This window comes from Gigantopelta aegis, chromosome 6 (assembly GCF_016097555.1).
Source record: "Gigantopelta aegis isolate Gae_Host chromosome 6, Gae_host_genome, whole genome shotgun sequence".
Classification (NCBI taxonomy): Eukaryota; Metazoa; Mollusca; class Gastropoda; order Neomphalida; family Peltospiridae; genus Gigantopelta; species Gigantopelta aegis.
The window spans coordinates 1,652,114-1,673,659 of NC_054704.1; the positions used below are offsets into that span (position 1 = coordinate 1,652,114).

General features: G+C 40.6%; 1 protein-coding gene across 1 annotated transcript; it reads left to right on the forward strand.

Annotated features, from left to right (window-relative positions):
- The first annotated feature begins 257 nt into the window (after positions 1–257).
- Positions 258–20,024, forward strand: LOC121374916. Its single transcript, XM_041502051.1, has 3 exons — positions 258–724; positions 14,337–14,434; positions 17,642–20,024. The coding sequence occupies exons 1-3, from the start codon at positions 528–530 to the stop codon at positions 17,911–17,913; spliced, it is 567 nt and encodes a 188-aa protein (XP_041357985.1). The 5' UTR covers positions 258–527; the 3' UTR covers positions 17,914–20,024.
- Positions 20,025–21,546: the final 1,522 nt, after the last annotated feature.

Sequence of the window (21,546 nt, forward strand, 5' to 3'; positions counted from 1 at the left end):
CCCTTCCCCCCCCCCCCCGCTAGCTACGGCCCTGCATATTATGTTAACAATAAAAAGTCTCTCATATTTCATACTGGAATTTTATTTATATTATTTCCTAATTTATTTGTTTCATTATCTACTTGTTTATTTATTTTTCATTTTCTTTCTGGTTAAAATAACAATTTTAATAAAAGTTTCAGTTTTATTTGGTTGTAGTTCAGTGATGTACCTTGTGTTTTCCGTCCCACACGGAGCCTGGCACTGCTTCGTTCGCTCCATTATACGCAGGCAACCTGCAACACGCTCCGGTTGTCATGTGGAAATTAAAACGTCTTTCGTTCACACACACGAATACCGGTCGGACCGGTTACTTTATAAATAGCTGACAGGAAAACGTCGCTGCGGTCCGCTCCGTCACGGGTACATATTTACACGAAACCATATCAAAGCTGCTGCACGCTGCGCCAGTTTAGCGGAAAGTGATCGTGGGTGGGGATAACATGCTTCGGCCGGAGTCGTAGATCCTCAAGCCAGTACCGAACAAGATGGCCGACTGGTCGGCAGACGTGGGACTGGAGAACGGTTACCATGGCGATTCCTTACACAGCAGACAGAGTTCTATGAGCAGCGACAAGTCTAGTCTGTCCAGACACAACCAAAACGGCGGACACGGGGTCCTGCTGTTCGGCGGACACCTGCTGGGGGAAGAGAGTGGGACGGAGCAGACGACAGTCTCAAACGGGTAAGAATGAATAAATGAAATAATAGGTGGATGGATGAATGAATGAATGGGTAGATGGATGAATGAATGAGTGAATGTGTGTTTGGATGGATGGATGGAAGGATGGGTGGGATATTGGGTGGATGGATGGATGAATGAACAAAAAGATGGATGCGTGGGATATGGGATGGGAGGATTATTGGATGAATGGATAGATGTAATGATGGGTGAATGGATGGATGGATGGATAGTATATTGGATGAAAAGATGGGTGGGTGATATTAATTGAATGGGTGGATAGATATTATTTTATTAAGTTATGGACTACATTCAAAGGAGAAACAACTGTCATCGTGTAGTCTGTATGTGAAGACATAAATCGGGTCGATTATTCCAACTCGAATCATGTTGCCGGGTAGTATGGACCTATGTCTGTCTGATTCGACTGTTGATATCTGAATGTAAAAATTATTTTTAAAACTTAAAATTGATTTTAAAGATTTTTTAAATGTATATATTTTGAGACCAACACGCTAATTAATTATCAATTAATGGTTGTGTATTGTGTGAACATATCGTTAACTGATTCGATTTTTTAAAAACATGACATAAAGTATCTATATAATATTGTTTTAAAAATCCACCGAACCACAACAATATGTAGATTTTAACTGTCAGGGACAGGCCTAATTTTATGGAACAGCAGCAAAAAGCAACCAACAAAAAAACCCAATCTGTCATTCTGATAGTACGTGTCGGCATGCTGTAAATAAATGCCTGTATTAAAGCGATGTTTTGTGTCTGCCTGTCAAATGACAGAGGAGTAGTTGTGTGGGCTTTCAATTGACTCACTGGCGCGTGCGCTGCTAGAAAAGAATCATTTGTAAAATATGAATCAGGCTTTAATTGTTTTCTTATAGTCTGGAGGTTTTTGACCGGTAGGTTCCCTCGAGCTCAATTTGTGATATGTTGCTATCTCCACACAAAAATAATAGTTTCAACCTGAACCAATCTAATTAAAATTAGCTCCACTATTACATGCGGATCTAACAGCAGCCCGTTGGAGCTCATGTCCAGTTGACCTTTCATTCGACCAATCAAAACCTTATTTGCAAAATCATGCCAGTGATTAGAAAAGAATTTGAAAACACTCGGGGTTATGCCGAGGGTATACGAAATAATTCGTGTGAATTACGAAGTATGCCGGAAACTAATTGCAATATAAAATTCGTTTCAAGACGAAAAAATAAACCGTGATGGTATAGCCATAAAATCTGTTTATACCAGTATACAATCCAAAGTTTATTACTGCACTTTTCCCCCTGTTTTTTCAATGTTGAAATAGACCAACACGTTCGCCTATTGCATAAATAGTCTCGCCCGATATTTTTAGAATTTGTATACTCCAGAATAACGCTATAAAAGGCGAAGTGTAATTGGTCGATATTTAAATTGTTATTTATAGATGAAATGTCACCTGGATATGGGAGTTCACGCAATGCTGATAGATCTACTGGTTAGATCCAGTAGAGCTAATTTTAATCAGATTGAACCTGAACAGAGAAAAGTTGTTTCTTTGTGGTTTTTGTGTGTGATGTTTTTTTAAAATGTTTTTGTTTATTTGTTTGGAGGTGGGTTTTTTGGGGGGGGGGGGGGGTAATATCGGGTTTTTATGTCCAGAACAGATTTAATGTCAAACCGATTTGGAATTTGAGTACATTAAATGTTGGCAGACACTCAGACATCACGAACATTTTCAATACGGTATCGTTTGGCAAATCAAATTGCTGATTACAGTGCGATTATTGCCTAGACATTGTGATGCAACATCCACCACCATCTTCCAGAGGTGTTTTTAACAATATATTTATAGCAACATCTATTATTAAAACGGTATATATCAGTTGACTTAGACTTCTTCTTCTTCGAACACTTATTTCGTTAGTCTAAATGATTTATTTATTTATTTGTATCGCCTATTAACTCGATTAAAATGCTAGTTTTTTAATTGTAACCATAACTGAAGCTATTGTACACATAACTACATCACTTACCGAAGCACGCGGTCTGGGTTTCAAACGATTAGTCCCACAAATTAGAAATTCATTCACGAGGACAAAATTTCCTTCAAATGATTTACCCGTCAACCAAAATAGGTCTTCTGTATCGTTTTGAAGACACTTATAGGTCTATACAGATTCAGTAGATTCAAACCAATATACGATTCTGCACAGATGTACACTAAAAAGGCAAAACTTCAGCTTTTCAAGTATCTTTTATATTGAAAAATAATCCTTCTGTTTCAGCATACATCTATTCATATGACAAATTCTAAATCTACTGATACGTTGTGTTCTTCTGACACGGTTGTTTCACCAGTAGTTTATGACATGCCTTAGGTGAGGAATTCGAGGCGTCGCTTATGGCTGTCCCATATTATCTGGTGACCTTACTGAATATAGCATCTATAGATAGATGTATTGGCGATAGATGTATCGCCAAGGCATGCACAGTTTGTTGACATTTTGTTCAAACGGATTGTAGTAACATTTTTCACATTTGCTAAGACTCACGCATTTGGGTTTCTTGTACACTCATGCCAACACGCAAAAAATCTAAATCTACCAAAAGCTTAGTAACTGCGTATGAAGTCTGCTGAAGACTTTGGTAGTTCTGATTTATCAAGGACACATGGGTCCTCTGACTGCCGATCTCAGCCAGGCTGTACGTCGTTGCTCTAGGTCTTATGATCCCTGACAACTCATTGCTATTCAATGAGAAATAACGATCTATAGGTAAACTCTGTATCTGAATTACAAGTTCTATTGACCAGGTACACATAGCTCTGGTAAGAAGTGCTTCTATGTACTAGACTTCTGTCAGAATCAACAAACCATGATTGTGTTTTCTTCTCGTTGCTTAACAGTCAACATACCAGACTAGTGTTTTATTGTCACTGCTAATGAAAACCAACACACCATGCCTGTTTCATGTGACTTGCACTCGCCTAATTAATAAACCACGCAGACTTCCCCACAGAGGCATTGTGATACATTAACTGGCACCACGTGCGTGGGAGAAGTAGAGAAATAAGAACCCTAGCAATGTGCCCAGCTTATGTCCATTAGTGTTATGTGTTATGTGTCTCTGACAGACCACGACACACAAGACTACACTGACAGTGGTGTAAATAGCTACAGTGGCACCCTAACACAGGAGACACTGGCAGTGGTGGTAATAGCTACAGTGACACCCTAACACAGAGTACACTGACAGTGGTGTAAATAGCTACAGTGGCACCCTAACACAGGGGACACTGGCAGTGGTGGTAATAGCTACAGTGACACCCTAACACAGAGTACACTGACAGTGGTGGTAATAGCTACAGTGACACCCTAACACAGAGTACACTGGCAGTGGTGTAAATAGCTACAGTGACACCCTAACACAGAGTACACTGACAGTGGTGTAAATAGCTACAGTGACACCTAACACAGAGTACACTGACAGTGGTGTAAATAGCTAGTGACACCCTAACACGAGTACACTGACAGTGGTGTAAATAGCTACAGTGACACCCTAACACAGAGTACACTGACAGTGGTGTAAATAGCTACAGTGACACCCTAACACAGAGTACACTGACAGTGGTGTAAATAGCTACAGTGACACCCTAACACACAGTACACTGACAGTGGCGTAAATAGCTACAGTGACACCCTAACACGAGTACACTACAGTGGTGTAAATAGCTACAGTGACACCCTAACACAGGGTACACGGGCAGTGGTATAAATAGCTACAGTAACACCCTAACACAGAGTACACTGACAGTGGTGTAAATAGCTACAGTGACACCCTAACACAGAGTACACTGACAGTGGTGTAAATAGCTACAGTGACACCCTACACAGAGTACACTGACAGTGGTGTAAATAGCTACAGTGACACCCTAACACAGGGTACACTGACAGTGGTGTAAATAGATACAGTGACACCCTAACACAGAGTACACTGACAGTGGTGGTAATAGCTACAGTGACACCCTAACACGAGTACACTGACAGTGGTGTAAATAGCTACAGTGACACCCTAACACAGGGTACACGGGCAGTGGTATAAATAGCTACAGTAACACCCTAACACAGAGTACACTGACAGTGGTGTAAATAGCTACAGTGACACCCTAACACAGAGCACACTGACAGTGGTGTAAATAGCTACAGTGACACCCTAACACAGAGTACACTGACAGTGGTGGTACTAGCTACAGTGACACCCTAACATAGAGTACACTGGCAGTGGCGATAATAGCTACAGTGACACCCTAACATAGAGTACACTGACAGTGGTGGTAATAGCTACAATGACACCCTAACACAGAGTACACTGGCAGTGGTGTAAATAGCTATAGTGGCACCCTAACACAGAGTACACTGACAGTGGTGGTAATAGCTACAGTGACACCCTAACATTGAGTACACTGACAGTGGTGGTACTAGCTACAGTGACACCCTAACACAGAGTACACTGACAGTGGTGTAAATAGCTACAGTGACACCCTAACACAGAGTACACTGGCAGTGGTGGTAATAGCTACAGTGACACCCTAACATTGAGTACACTGACAGTGGTGGTACTAGCTACAGTGACACCCTAACACAGAGTACACTGGCAGTGATGGTAATAGCTACAGTGACACCCTAACACAGGGTACACTGACAGTGGTGGTAATAGCTACAGTGACACACAAACACAGAGTACACTGACAGTGGTGTAAATAGCTACAGTGGCACCCTAACACAGAGTACACTGACAGTGGTGGTAATAGCTACAGTGACACCCTAACACAGGGTACACTGACAGTGGTGGTAATAGCTACAGTGACACCCTAACATAGAGTACACTGGCAGTGGTGGTACTAGCTACAGTGACACCCTAACACAGAGTACACTGACAGTGGTGGTACTAGCTACAGTGACACCCTAACACAGGGTACACTGGCAGTGGTGGTAATAGCTACAGTGACACCCTAACACAGAGTACACTGACAGTGGTGGTACTAGCTACAGTGACACCCTAACACAGGGTACACTGACAGTGGTGGTAATGGCTACAGTGACACCCTAACACAGAGTACACTGACAGTGGTGGTAATGGCTACAGTTACACCCTAACATAGAGTACACTGACAGTGGTGGTATTAGCTACAGTGACACCCTAACATAGAGTACACTGACAGTGGTGGTATTAGCTACAGTGGCACCCTAACACAGAGTACACTGACAGTGGTGTAACTAGCTACAGTGAGACCCTAACACAGGGTACACTGACAGTGGTGTACATAGCTACAGTGACACCCTAACACAGAGTACACTGGCAGTGGTGGTAATAGCTACAGTGACACCCTAACATAGAGTACACTGACAGTGGTGGTAATAGCTACAATGACACCCTAACATAGAGTACACTGACAGTGGTGTAAATAGCTACAGTGGCACCCTAACACAGAGTACACTGACAGTGGTGGTAATAGCTACAGTGACACCCTAACACAGGGTACACTGACAGTGGTGGTAATAGCTACAGTGACACCCTAACACAGAGTACACTGACAGTGGTGGTATTAGCTACAGTGACACCCTAACACAGAGTACACTGACAGTGGTGGTATTAGCTACAGTGACACCCTAACACAGAGTACACTGGCAGTGGTGTAAATAGCTACAGTGACACCCTAACACAGAGTACACTGACAGTGGTGGTAATAGCTACAGTGACACCCTAACACAGAGTACACTGGCAGTGGTGGTAATAGCTACAGTGACACCCTAACATAGAGTACACTGACAGTGGTGGTAATAGCTACAGTGACACCCTAACACAGAGTACACTGGCAGTGGTGTAAATAGCTACAGTGACACCCTAACACAGGGTACACTGACAGTGGTGGTAATAGCTACAGTGACACCCTAACATAGAGTACACTGACAGTGGTGGTATTAGCTACAGTGACACCCTAACACAGAGTACACTGACAGTGGTGGTATTAGCTACAGTGACACCCTAACACAGAGTACACTGGCAGTGGTGTAAATAGCTACAGTGACACCCTAACATAGAGTACACTGACAGTGGTGGTAATAGCTACAGTGACACCCTAACACAGAGTACACTGGCAGTGGTGGTAATAGCTACAGTGACACCCTAACACAGAGTACACTGACAGTGGTGGTAATAGCTACAGTGACACCCTAACATAGAGTACACTGACAATGGTGGTAATAGCTACAGTGACACCCTAACATAGAGTACACTGGCAGTGGTGTAAATAGCTACAGTGGCACCCTAACACAGAGTACACTGACAGTGGTGGTAATAGCTACAGTGGCACCCTAACACAGAGTACACTGACAGTGGTGGTATTAGCTACAGTGACACCCTAACACAGAGTACACTGGCAGTGGTGTAAATAGCTACAGTGACACCCTAACATAGAGTACACTGGCAGTGGTGGTAATAGCTACAGTGACACCCTAACATAGAGTACACTGGCAGTGGTGGTAATAGCTACAGTGACACCCTAACACAGAGTACACTGACAATGGTGGTAATAGCTACAGTGGCACCCTAACATAGAGTACACTGACAGTGGTAGTAATAGCTACAGTGACACCCTAACACAGGGTACACTGACAGTGGTGTAAATAGATACAGTGACACCCTAACACAGAGTACACTGACAGTGGTGGTAATAGCTACAGTGACACCCTAACATAGAGTACACTGGCAGTGGTGGTAATAGCTACAGTGACACCCTAACACAGGGTACACTGACAGTGGTGGTAATAGCTGCAGTGACACCCTAACAGAGTACACTGACAGTGGTGTAAATAGCTACAGTGACACCCTAACACAGAGTACACTGACTGTGGTGGTAATAGCTACAGTGGCACCCTAACACAGAGTACACTGACAGTGGTGGTAATAGCTACAGTGGCACCCTAACACAGAGTACACTGACAGTGGTGTAAATAGCTACAGTGACACCCTAACACAGAGTACACTGACAGTGGTGGTAATAGCTACAGTGGCACCCTAACACAGAGTACACTGACAGTGGTGGTAATAGCTACAGTGGCACCCTAACATAGAGTACACTGACAGTGGTGGTAATAGCTACAGTGACACCCTAACATAGAGTACACTGACAGTGGTGTAAATAGCTACAGTGGCACCCTAACACAGAGTACACTGACAGTGGTGTAAATAGCTACAGTGGCACCCTAACACAGAGTACACTGACAGTGGTGGTAATAGCTACAGTGGCACCCTAACATAGAGTACACTGACAGTGGTGGTAATAGCTACAGTGACACCCTAACATAGAGTACACTGACAGTGGTGTAAATAGCTACAGTGGCACCCTAACACAGAGTACACTGGCAGTGGTGGTAATAGCTACAGTGACACCCTAACATAGAGTACACTGACAGTGGTGGTAATAGCTACAGTGACACCCTAACACAGAGTACACTGGCAGTGGTGTAAATAGCTACAGTGACACCCTAACACAGAGTACACTGGCAGTGGTGTAAATAGCTACAGTGACACCCTAACACAGGGTACACTGACAGTGGTGGTAATAGCTACAGTGACACCCTAACATAGAGTACACTGACAGTGGTGGTATTAGCTACAGTGACACCCTAACACAGAGTACACTGACAGTGGTGGTATTAGCTACAGTGACACCCTAACACAGAGTACACTGGCAGTGGTGTAAATAGCTACAGTGACACCCTAACATAGAGTACACTGACAGTGGTGGTAATAGCTACAGTGACACCCTAACACAGAGTACACTGGCAGTGGTGGTAATAGCTACAGTGACACCCTAACACAGAGTACACTGACAGTGGTGGTAATAGCTACAGTGACACCCTAACATAGAGTACACTGACAATGGTGGTAATAGCTACAGTGACACCCTAACATAGAGTACACTGGCAGTGGTGTAAATAGCTACAGTGGCACCCTAACACAGAGTACACTGACAGTGGTGGTAATAGCTACAGTGGCACCCTAACACAGAGTACACTGACAGTGGTGGTATTAGCTACAGTGACACCCTAACACAGAGTACACTGGCAGTGGTGTAAATAGCTACAGTGACACCCTAACATAGAGTACACTGGCAGTGGTGGTAATAGCTACAGTGACACCCTAACATAGAGTACACTGGCAGTGGTGGTAATAGCTACAGTGACACCCTAACACAGAGTACACTGACAATGGTGGTAATAGCTACAGTGGCACCCTAACATAGAGTACACTGACAGTGGTAGTAATAGCTACAGTGACACCCTAACACAGGGTACACTGACAGTGGTGTAAATAGATACAGTGACACCCTAACACAGAGTACACTGACAGTGGTGGTAATAGCTACAGTGACACCCTAACATAGAGTACACTGGCAGTGGTGGTAATAGCTACAGTGACACCCTAACACAGGGTACACTGACAGTGGTGGTAATAGCTGCAGTGACACCCTAACAGAGTACACTGACAGTGGTGTAAATAGCTACAGTGACACCCTAACACAGAGTACACTGACTGTGGTGGTAATAGCTACAGTGGCACCCTAACACAGAGTACACTGACAGTGGTGGTAATAGCTACAGTGGCACCCTAACACAGAGTACACTGACAGTGGTGTAAATAGCTACAGTGACACCCTAACACAGAGTACACTGACAGTGGTGGTAATAGCTACAGTGGCACCCTAACACAGAGTACACTGACAGTGGTGGTAATAGCTACAGTGGCACCCTAACATAGAGTACACTGACAGTGGTGGTAATAGCTACAGTGACACCCTAACATAGAGTACACTGACAGTGGTGTAAATAGCTACAGTGGCACCCTAACACAGAGTACACTGACAGTGGTGTAAATAGCTACAGTGGCACCCTAACACAGAGTACACTGACAGTGGTGGTAATAGCTACAGTGGCACCCTAACATAGAGTACACTGACAGTGGTGGTAATAGCTACAGTGACACCCTAACATAGAGTACACTGACAGTGGTGTAAATAGCTACAGTGGCACCCTAACACAGAGTACACTGACAGTGGTGGTAATAGCTACAGTGACACCCTAACACGAGTACACTGACAGTGGTGGTAATAGCTAGTGACACCCTAACGCAGAGTACACTGACAGTGGTAGTAATAGCTACAGTGACAGACGAACACAATCAGTCGTTTATGTTTATATATGAATGATATAAAAATACATAAACACACAACTAGACAGCCTGTGAAAAATACATCAAACGAACAGAATTGACCTACTAATATCGCAATGTGAGTTGGACAGGGGAGTAGATAAAACATTGTTTCCATATCATTCAGTTTAATAAATATTGGGTTTATTTGATTAACTTTAAGGAACAGAATATTTCTGAATTGTTTTGTGAAATCGTTACATTTTATCAGAGTGTGTAATTCATATCCAACACAAAGGTTTCATAGTTTATATATCGTTTTATCTTCAACGATATTGTTCTATGTACCAGTTTCTATGTCGAATCTGTGTGCACATATTCGTATTTCGTTGTTGTAATAGCTTGACGGAAGATTTTTTATATTAAAACGAATACATTGACATATAAAAATCAACCGGACAAAAGAATCAATAATGACAGAAAAAAATTGTACATTCAATTTGATTATGTAAATGCTTATATTACTTTCACGACAACGCATTTCCTTAAAACATCAATGAACATGGTTTGTGACTGACATTCCTAGCTCTCCCCCTGGCAAAATGAAAACACAATGGACGGATAAATAAGTGGTAGATAATGATCTGTGTGGTTACACGTTCCTCACTGGCGAAACAGTCAAAGGTACATAATAGTAGCTTTCAGCGGTAATACATGTTTTAATGGGGTACCGTGGGGGGTTATGCAGTGCTATGTGATAACATTACGTTTGAAAGGAGGTTGCTGAATGGAACGTCATTTTGTATAGGTGTGTACTAACAGCAGGTTATTGAATGACAGATCGTATGGAGGTGGTCGAGTCAGACGTTGTGTGTAGGTTTTAAATATTAATTACATGTTAACATAGGTGTTCGCGATTCATCGTGCCACCCACCATCTCCACAATGAATTCGTCCACTCCCCCGTCCCATCATGGGGGTCCTCTGTTTCATACATTCCAGTATATTCGTTATAATAGTTGTAATTTATTTCCCCCTTGTGACACGAATCGACGACCAGTCTTCTTAAGACCAGACTTCAGGGGTAAGAACGTTTTTCATACTTTACAAATACTTTTCGTATGATATAATAAATATGTTTAAACTTTTTACTGAGCCCAGATAAACTTTGGCTTCAAAATATTTCGTGCTTATATCCAATAACGATTTAAACACGCTGCACTGGGCACACACCTGTTATCTGGGCTGTCCGTCTAGAACAATGGGTTAGTGGTTAGAGAGAGAGATAATTCGGTATAGTGTTCTCCGCTTCCTTACCGAGTCGTTAAACTTCACTGTTGGTGAGAACCGGTTCGAGGATGCGAACCCAATACTCACAACTTTTGATATATTAACGCGTACAAATGATCAGGATAATTAACATTAGTAAACTTTAGAAAAAGGCATGGGTTTATTTACGAATCTTTTTAGTACTTTAAAAATACTTTTCGTAATGTTTTCTGCTGTCCATTCGATATAATTTAAACTCTAGGAAGACAGGCGCCTGGGCAGGTGTCTGTCCAGTTTATTTCCAGTTGTAGACAAAGATGTGAAGTATTTGTACTGTATATGAAAGCTGTTAATACCGAGTTAACTCCGTCTACTACCCGGGCCTCTATTGTGTGGACGGCAGAGATTTGAACAGATATATTTTATTAGAGCTAAGCGGACTGCACGGACTCTGAATCCCCGCAGGATACAAAAGACTGATGAGGAATTCAGAGAACTCCGAACGAAGCTGATATTCAGCCACTGTTTGAACCTTTTGTGTTATCAACACTCCGTGTTTACTTACCGGGTGTGATAACGTTTTTGGAAAATGTCTCATACAAGACTCTCGTCTCTAAACCCGGTTTATGAACACGGAGATTGCCGAAAGTTAACGCCCACTTTCGGTGATCAAGATTATGCATTTCACTACATTCCCCGATCTCTGTTCATAATGACCGCCAACATCTGGATGGCTCGATGTGTCGCTAGGCAATCCGTGCTCACTTGTGATGGCGAGGAAATATATGAGGTAAGACTTGACGTTTCCAAAAAGTCTTAATATGCGCATAAATACGTCAGTAGCTTTAAGTGGGTTGTTTTTTTTTCGTCATGTTACAAAGTTTCTTGACATATGGTGAGGTTTAAATCTACATGACATTGCGTCTGTAGATATGTGTGTATATGTACGCGTGTGTGTGAGGGCATGCGAGTGTTATACGTAAATGTGTGTGTATGCGTGAGGGCGGAGGCGGAGTTGATAAAACACGTTGCTCATTTCTGGGAAATGAAAATTTATTATTATATTTCCGTGTTGATTTTAGCATGTTTGTTTATTAGGCTTATCAGTAAAGTAATTACAAATTTACTATTTCAATGAACATGGTTATAGTAATTGACATGGAAGTACGTGTATATTTGACTACGTGTAAGTACGTGTGTGTTTGACTGTATATGAAAGTACGTGTATATTTGACTACGTGTACGTACGTGTATGTTTGACTGTACGTGTATGTACCTCTATGTTTGACTGTACGTGTAAGTACATGCATATTTGACTACGTTTACGTATGTGTATATTTGACTGTACCTGTACGTACGTGTATATTTGACTGTACGTGTAAGTACGTGTATATTTGACTGTTCGTGTAAGTACGTGCATATTTGACTACGTGCAAGTATGTGTATATTTGACTGTACCTGTACGTACGTGTATATTTGACTGTACGTGTAAGTACGTGTATATTTGACTGTACCTGTACGTACGTGTATATTTGACTGTACGTGTATGTACGTGTATATTTGACTGTACGTGTGTATGTGTGTCTGCTTGTGTGTGTATGTGTTTATGTCTGTGTGTACGTATGTGCGTGCCTGTGCGTGTGTGCGTATGTATATGTGTGTATGTGTGTGTGCGTGCCTGTGTGTGTGTGTGTGTGTGTGTGTGTGTGTGTGCATATGTATGTGCATGTGTGTGTATGTATACATAGGTCTGTATGCACGTATTTTTCTGTCGGCATTTATCCCCCTTTCTCACCATATCTTTGTCTCCCTCACCCCAACCCCACTTCCTGCTGTGTGTGGGGGAGGGGAGGGTTGGTGAGGGAGAGTTATAGGACAAACAAATTAATAAATAGGAATTTACGTAGCTGTCATATATATGTTTATATGCACGTACGTTTCTGTCGGCATTTATCCCCCTTTCTCACCATATATTTGTCTCCCTCAAATAGGAATTTACCTAGCTGTCAAATTAGATGAAGATATGCTTTGTTTAGTTATTACCTCGAAAGAAAAATATATTCTTCCCAAACCGGTCCGAGAGAAAACATTAGCGATTAATGTGAATAGTTACATATGCCTGAACGCCGAGAGGGTGGGTGCAGTCTGCATTGTTGCGTGGTCACGTGACGTCATATTATGCAAGTGTTAACCAGAGCGTATTAAGTGGGAAACAGGAAAGGCTGATCAAATCGATTCCATTCCATCCGTTATGCGAGAACCCGTTTATCGAATCGGAATGTTGGTGACTGTAAAACGCACAGAAAAACAATATTGTCCATGTTAAGTATTTTCAAAAGCTACTTGATCCTGTTACAATACTGTATCATATGTCTGTGTAAAACTATTTTCTTGTTTGAAATAGTCTATTTTCAATGCCGTCATGGTATTTATTTTTGACTGTATTAGCATCTACATATTTGTTTGAAACTTCACAACCCAAAATATTTAAATCTTATTTTGAGACTAAATGTTACGTATGCTGGTCTTATCTCTGTCCGTCCGTCCGTCCGTCTGAAAGACATACTGTCGCCCTGGTGTTTCTAGGCTAATGGAATATCACCTCTACCAGCTGTAGCCTGGAGTCTCCGTTCTGTTTGACATGGAATGTCGGCGGTCTATTAACGTGAATCGTATCACAAAGAGACCACAGTTCCCGTCGAACATGTACCCCGCGTGGCTCATTCACACGTAACGTCCCTTCTCAGTGATCTGTACAATCATCTAGAATAATAACACTGTGCCCGACACCTCTCAACACGTACGTTTTAAAATCACACGTCATACTGCGGCCATCAGGTTCTTGGTGAGAAAAAACTATACGTATTATAGATAACCAGTTAAAATTTAATTAATTTACTATGTTGTAACTATTATTATACAGGTTTATGCCATTAGTGCCAGGAACTCATAACTGATGTGTAGATGTACATATAACATCGGCAATACCAATATATGTATGATCATTTATGTACATACCTATGTGAGAGTACGTTTTTAGATTATGGGCAGTGCCAATATATTTATGATAATTTATATGCAGATATACGTGGGAGTACGTTGTCAAGTGTTGTCTGGGTTGTTTTTTTCAGATTTAGAGCGAACGGCAAATCTGTTCCGAGTATTCCACCCAGAGAGTCGATGAACAAGATGAAGCAAGCACCAAGTCCTCCTTCTATAACAGTCACAGGTTTGTTCTTTAGTCACCCTTCCATGACAGTATCATTCTTGTATTTAGTCCTTCTATAACAGTCACAGGCTTGTTCTTTAGTCACCCTTCCATGGCAGTATCAGGCTTGTATTTAGTCCTTCTATAACAGTCACAGGCTTGTTCTTTAGTCTTTCTTCCATGACAGTATCATGCTTGTATTTAGTCCTTCTATAGCAGTCACAGGCTTGTTCTTTAGTCACCCTTCCATGACAGTATCAGGCTTGTATTTAGTCCTTCTATAACAGTCACAGGTTTGTTTATTAGACTTCCTTCCATGACAGTATCAGGCTTGTATTTAGTCCCTCTATAACAGTCACAGGTTTGTTTATTAGACTTCCTTCCATGGCAGTATCAGGCTTGTATGTAGTCCTTCTATAACAGTCACAGGCTTGTTCTTTAGTCTTCCTTCCATGACAGTATCATGCTTGTATTTAGTCCTTCTGTAACAGTCACAGGTTTGTTCTTTAGTCTTTCTTCCACGACAGTATCATGCTTGTATTTAGTCCTTCTGTAGCAGTCACATGTTTGTTCTTTAGTCTTTCTTCCACGACAGTGTCATGCTTGTATTTAGTCCTTCTGTAGCAGTCACATGTTTGTTCTTTAGTCTTTCTTCCACGACAGTGTCAGGCTTGTATTTAGTCCTTCTGTAGCAGTCACAGGCTTGTTCTTTAGTCTTTCTTCCACGACAGTGTCAGGCTTGTATTTAGTCCTTCTGTAGCAGTCACAGGCTTGTTCTTTAGTCTTCCTTCCACGACAGTATCAGGCTTGTATTTAGTCCTTCTGTAGCAGTCACAGGCTTGTTCTTTAGTCTTCCTTCCACGACAGTATCAGGCTTGTATTTAGTCCTTCTGTAGCAGTCACAGGCTTGTTCTTTAGTCTTCCTTCCACGACAGTATCAGGCTTGTATTTAGTCCTTCTGTAGCAGTCACAGGCTTGTTCTTTAGTCTTCCTTCCACGACAGTATCAGGCTTGTATTTAGTCCTTCTGTAGCAGCCACAGGCTTGTTCTTTAGTCTTCCTTCCACGACAGTATCAGGCTTGTATTTAGTCCTTCTGTAACAGTCACAGGCTTGTTCTTTAGTCTTCCTTCCACGACAGTATCAGGCTTGTATTTAGTCCTTCTGTAACAGTCACAGGCTTGTTCTTTAGTCTTCCTTCCACGACAGTATCAGGCTTGTATTTAGTCCTTCTGTAACAGTCACAGGCTTGTTCTTTAGTCTTCCTTCCACGACAGTATCATGCTTGTATTTAGTCCTTCTGTAACAGTCACAGGTTTGTTCTTTAGTCTTTCTTCCACGACAGTATCATGCTTGTATTTAGTCCTTCTGTAACAGTCACAGGTTTGTTCTTTAGTCTTTCTTCCACGACAGTATCATGCTTGTATTTAGTCCTTCTGTAACAGTCACAGGTTTGTTCTTTAGTCTTTCTTCCACGACAGTATCAGGCTTGTATTTAGTCCTTCTGTAACAGTCACAGGTTTGTTCTTTAGTCTTTCTTCCACGACAGTATCAGGCTTGTATTTAGTCCTTCTGTAACAGTCACAGGTTTGTTCTTTAGTCTTTCTTCCACGACAGTATCAGGCTTGTATTTAGTCCTTCTGTAACAGTCACAGGTTTGTTCTTTAGTCTTTCTTCCACGACAGTATCAGGCTTGTATTTAGTCCTTCTGTAACAGTCACAGGTTTGTTCTTTAGTCTTTCTTCCACGACAGTATCAGGCTTGTATTTAGTCCTTCTGTAACAGTCACAGGCTTGTTCTTTAGTCTTTCTTCCACGACAGTATCAGGCTTGTATTTAGTCCTTCTGTAACAGTCACAGGCTTGTTCTTTAGTCTTTCTTCCACGACAGTATCAGGCTTGTATTTAGTCCTTCTGTAACAGTCACAGGCTTGTTCTTTAGTCTTTCTTCCACGACAGTATCAGGCTTGTATTTAGTCCTTCTGTAACAGTCACAGGCTTGTTCTTTAGTCTTTCTTCCACGACAGTATCAGGCTTGTATTTAGTCCTTCTGTAACAGTCACAGGCTTGTTCTTTAGTCTTTCTTCCACGACAGTATCAGGCTTGTATTTAGTCCTTCTGTAACAGTCACAGGCTTGTTCTTTAGTCTTTCTTCCATGACAGTATCAGGCTTGTATTTAGTCCTTCTGTAACAGTCACAGGCTTGTTCTTTAGTCTTTCTTCCATGACAGTATCATGCTTGTATTTAGTCCTTCTGTAACAGTCACAGGCTTGTTCTTTAGTCTTTCTTCCACGACAGTATCATGCTTGTATTTAGTCCTTCTGTAACAGTCACAGGTTTGTTCTTTAGTCTTTCTTCCATGACAGTATCATGCTTGTATTTAGTCCTTCTATAACAGTCACAAGTTTATATTTGGTCCTTCCATAGCAGTGTCAGGTTTGTTCTTGGATCTTCTTTCTTTTGGGTTTGATATGGTTTGTTTGATGTCACCAATACTTCTTTTGCTTATAGGAGTTTGTTCTAACCATTCTGTAAATCTTTCGTATTTGTCTACTACAAAGTCATTAAATAAAATACTTCCTTCCTTCCTTGTCTACTTCAAAATAATTTTCATTTTGGATACATTTAATTCAAAAGTTTCTAAATACAACATAGTGTCTGGTATATCGAATTAAAGTTTCAACCATCCATATGACACCGTGTTTAAAACAAAGTGGGTTTGAAATCAGTGTGTGTTGGTAAGGGCCTGAGCACGATTCCTAGCATGGTTTTAGTTCAGAGCTAACTTGCAAGGGACTGGGCGTTAGAATCTGGTTATTTTGTATCATCACTTTTACAACAGACATAAAGTATTCGGGCGTAATCTTTCACAAGTATGTCATAATGCGATATTTATGTTACCACCTGAAGTCTACATAGTTTTTGTCTCAATAAGAACTGGGGTGACCTATTGTCCTTCCCACAGGGAACGCCTTTTTCATAGTCTGGAATTTACTACAAGTTCTTTATTTCTGAGAGGATTGTTTTTTATATTGCACACAAACAATTGTTTCTTGTTTTATTTTTTCCAAAACACTTTTACTTTTCTTATTACGTCAAACCAAGCTGAAACTATTTTTTAAAAAACCCCAACAAAACAAAAAACATTTTTGTAGGAGGATGGGACGGACTATAGATGTCATTGACTGACGTTTGACAAGATCGAATTAAAATATTTCTGTTTGATTTCAGACGATGATTCGCTCCCTGAGCAGGAGATCGAGATACCAAAAGACGGCTGCCTGTTCAACTTCACGGCAGACGAGATGTCTATCTTCTTCCGCCATCTACGCGTCAGCGAACGGCTGGTGAAACACCTGCACAAGAAAAACGTCGACGGGAAGAGGTTTTCCAGGTTCAAGGACACGGAGCTTGACACATTGGGCATGCGCAACCCTGTCGTGACGTACTTTCGCGATAGGAGTGTCAAGAAGAGCAAACCAAAGTCCGCCTTCATTTTATGATTGCGATGCTGGCAGTTGACATTTTACTGGGATTTGCGTATTAGCAACTGATCATACAGTTATACATTTACCAAAGCGTTATGCGTCATCACAAACGTGGTCGTCATAGTGCCGTTGTGCTGACTGTTAACTGAAATTGTCTTATTAGCAACTGCATGTATTGACTTACATGGAAGAAAATACAGTTACAAAGTACCATAAGATGGTCTCCGTATTGTGTTGGCAATTAAGAGTTGTGATTCGAACTTTGCTCGTTGCCCGCTACTTCCCTGGCTCAGTAAAAATGAAGCATAACAAAAGATTACAACAATGGCCTTCATATCGCTGTTGTTCTCACTGTATGAACAGTTTCACATTTCCTAATGGAGAACCCCTTCTGGCTTCCAAGAAAAGAGCTTCAAGAAAGCAAATTGAAAGATGGCCTTCGTATAGTGACTGTGATGGGAACACGTATTAACTAAAGAGTAACTTCACATACTGATTCATGGAGTCTACACATTGTCTATCCATGGAGTCTACACATTAAGTATATGCATGGAGTCTACACATTGTCTATCCATGGAGTCTACACATTAAGTCTATCCATGGAGTCTACACATTGTGTCTATCTACGAATTCTACACATTAAGTATATGCATGAAGTCTACACATTGTCTATCCATGGAGTATACACATTGTCTATCCATGGAGTCTACACATTAAGTCTATCCATGAAGTCTACACATTGTCTATCCACGAAGTCTCACTAAAGACTTCGCCTCCCCTAGAAGTTGTGCTCCCCTACTCCAGATATCGTTCCCATTGGCCTTGGTACGTTTCTACAAACAAATACATTAAATCCACCGCCACTTTTTACACTTTCAAATATCAAATGTCCTTATGGCAGATGTGTTCACGTTTTGTTTTGTGTGCGCTTCCTTCACTGCTTATATTTTAAACCCACATGTACACTAGTCCATGACCCCGCTCATCATGACCCACCCCCTCCAAAGACTGTCGATACTGCTCAGCATTCTGTATATCACTCACCAACATATTTATTTCACTACCTCATAATAACCTCGTAATGGCTGTTACGTGCTAATTAACCAGAAGGTGTTTTTTTTATTCTTGGCCCAAGTATTGGCATACTATTGGTTATATTAACCTGTGTGTTGATACTAAGACACATGCTGAAATAACTAACACGTAATGTAACAATGACTTAGGACAACACGACTTGCATAGTTAGGTTGATTTAACATGGTAACATAACACAACACACACACACACAAACACACACACACACACACACACACACACAGAGAGAGAGAGAGAGAGAGAGAGAGAGAGAGAGAGAGAGAGAGAGAGAGAGAGAGAGAGAGAGAGAGAGTTGGATTTAACATGACACGATATAAGTTTGACGTAATGTAAGACGGCATAACGTATATTGACATAATGCTGAGTTAACACTGTCCATACTGTAAAGTAACAACATATGATTTTAGCAGTCTCGTGAAATAGTCTTTCATATTTATCAGATTTTGTCATAGATGAAAATGTGTGAATTTGCATTTTTTTAAATTGTGCCCCAGTCGTGATCATTCATAAATAAAATACCCGTAGTGCAATTCAATGAAATATAAACAATATTTTTAAAACGTTTATGTTTAGATCAACATGGTAAAATTCTTAACGTTTCGTCAACAGAAGTTAACATCTTCAAGAAAAAACTAAGTCTAAAACAGGAGAGCAGGATTAAAAACTAGGAATATTAAAACAGTTCAAATGAAGAACTAAAGTTGAAAAGAACTTTAAGTAGCCTACAGGCTTTTTCCTCTTATCATAGATGTGTTCACAGTCAAACGTAGTATTATTTATTTTTATACCAATGAAAATTTACTAGTGTGTGTTGTTTATATATATATACATGAATATAACATCATTAACTTGTAGTGTATATAACCTAGATAACCTATAGTAATATATTCTCAATATCTTCATTAAGAGTTATACCCAAGGCATGTACTTAGTAGGTTTGTACGGTTGTTTGTGAACGTTATACACGCGCGTGTAATGTATGCTGAATGTATGGATGTCGATATTATGATAATAAAAAATATTACATCAAAGTCGTCGTGTTTAATAATGTATGACGTTTTATTACATACCCATTAAATCTTACTATATAAATACAGTCCTGAATACAAAAATGAAATACACTTTTCCGTATTCAACTCAACTGCCGGAACTATGCCGTATTCAACGCTACTATTTAAAGCACATGGTTACCCATCTTCATAAATCAAGGCTAATATTCGTTCCTCGTATTCAGAATACGAGGAACGAATATTAGCCTTGATTTATGAAGATGATGGTTACCGGGAATGCCTTTAGCGATATGTAAACAAAGTTTGGTGCTTGGTTTGAATTGCCTATTAAAGCAGTTAACTGTTATGCATGTTTAAAATTATATTTTGTGGAACATTTGTAATGAAAACAGACAAAAACGGTGACGAATATTTACAATTTCATGAGCGCGATACCAAAATTAGAGACGGGAACACTACTCACCAACGACCTTTTAATGCACGATTAAGGTCGACGACAGTCACTTTTTGGACCCTTGTTTTGGCTTCGTACACAATAAATAAAACATATCCAACGTTAATTTTGTGATATGATATATTTGACAAAAGGTACTATTTCTTTCTTTCATATTTTATAACTTAAAATTAATATTTTGTCCAGAATTATGAAAATTAAAAAAAAAAAAAAATACCGACCTGCAAACAGCGTTGTCTGCTTGTAAAAAACAGAATTGACAGGGGTCAAGGTTAGTAGACTAGTTTTTATTTTAATGTTGCGAAGCATTGTAATAATATAGGTCTCACTACACAGATGTCATCTGCCATTGAAACCCATGTTAAACTGCCCAACTTCAAGCGAAGATTGCCCATAGAACGGGTTCTCGTTGGCACTAACAACATACACCATTGCAAACATACATTATATAAGCATTTATTTTCACTCCAAAATTGAGAACATTTCCGTCTCAGTTTTTTGCTATATGACCGCATCTGGCTGTAGTACCGGTCCGAATAGGTGGTTCATTAACCGATTCACTCCGGCTGTCACTTGCGCTATATACCCATGTCCCAAAAGGTCGATGCACAATATTACAAAATAACATGGGCAAAATACAGCCAGAAGGCTTACCATTAAACATACATATTGTTTTAATTCTTCACCATTTGCTAGAAGTGAATATGTGACCCATAACATGTGTCCCAATTAGGAACTATAGTGGACCGTCATCAATCAACTCTCACCCGGAAGTGATCTGTGTAGTGAGACCATAGCTAATTCTGAATTTAAATGACGTCAGTATTCCATTGACGTCATTTTGCATCTCCTTACAATAACCATAATACATGACGTTTCCTTTTTAAGAATATTGGAAAAATTCCAAAGCAAAATTGCTATTGAATTTTTTTTTAACATTACTAATGCACCTGAATGTTTTTGAACAAAATCTTGTGATTAAAAAATTGTACCTTTTACGAAATATGGATTTCAAGTGAAATTACTGTAAGATATACTATATTTATTGTCTACGAAGCCAAAACAAAGGTGCTAAAAGTGACCGTCCTC

Coding starts and splice junctions, on each gene's coding strand:
- LOC121374916 (XM_041502051.1), top strand. CDS start 528: ATGGCCGACTGGTCGGCAGACGTGGGACTGGAGAACGGTTACCATGGC. Junction 725..14,336: donor CAGACGACAGTCTCAAACGG/GTAAGAATGAAT, acceptor TGTTTTTTTCAG/ATTTAGAGCGAACGGCAAAT. Junction 14,435..17,641: donor TCCTTCTATAACAGTCACAG/GTTTGTTCTTTA, acceptor GTTTGATTTCAG/ACGATGATTCGCTCCCTGAG.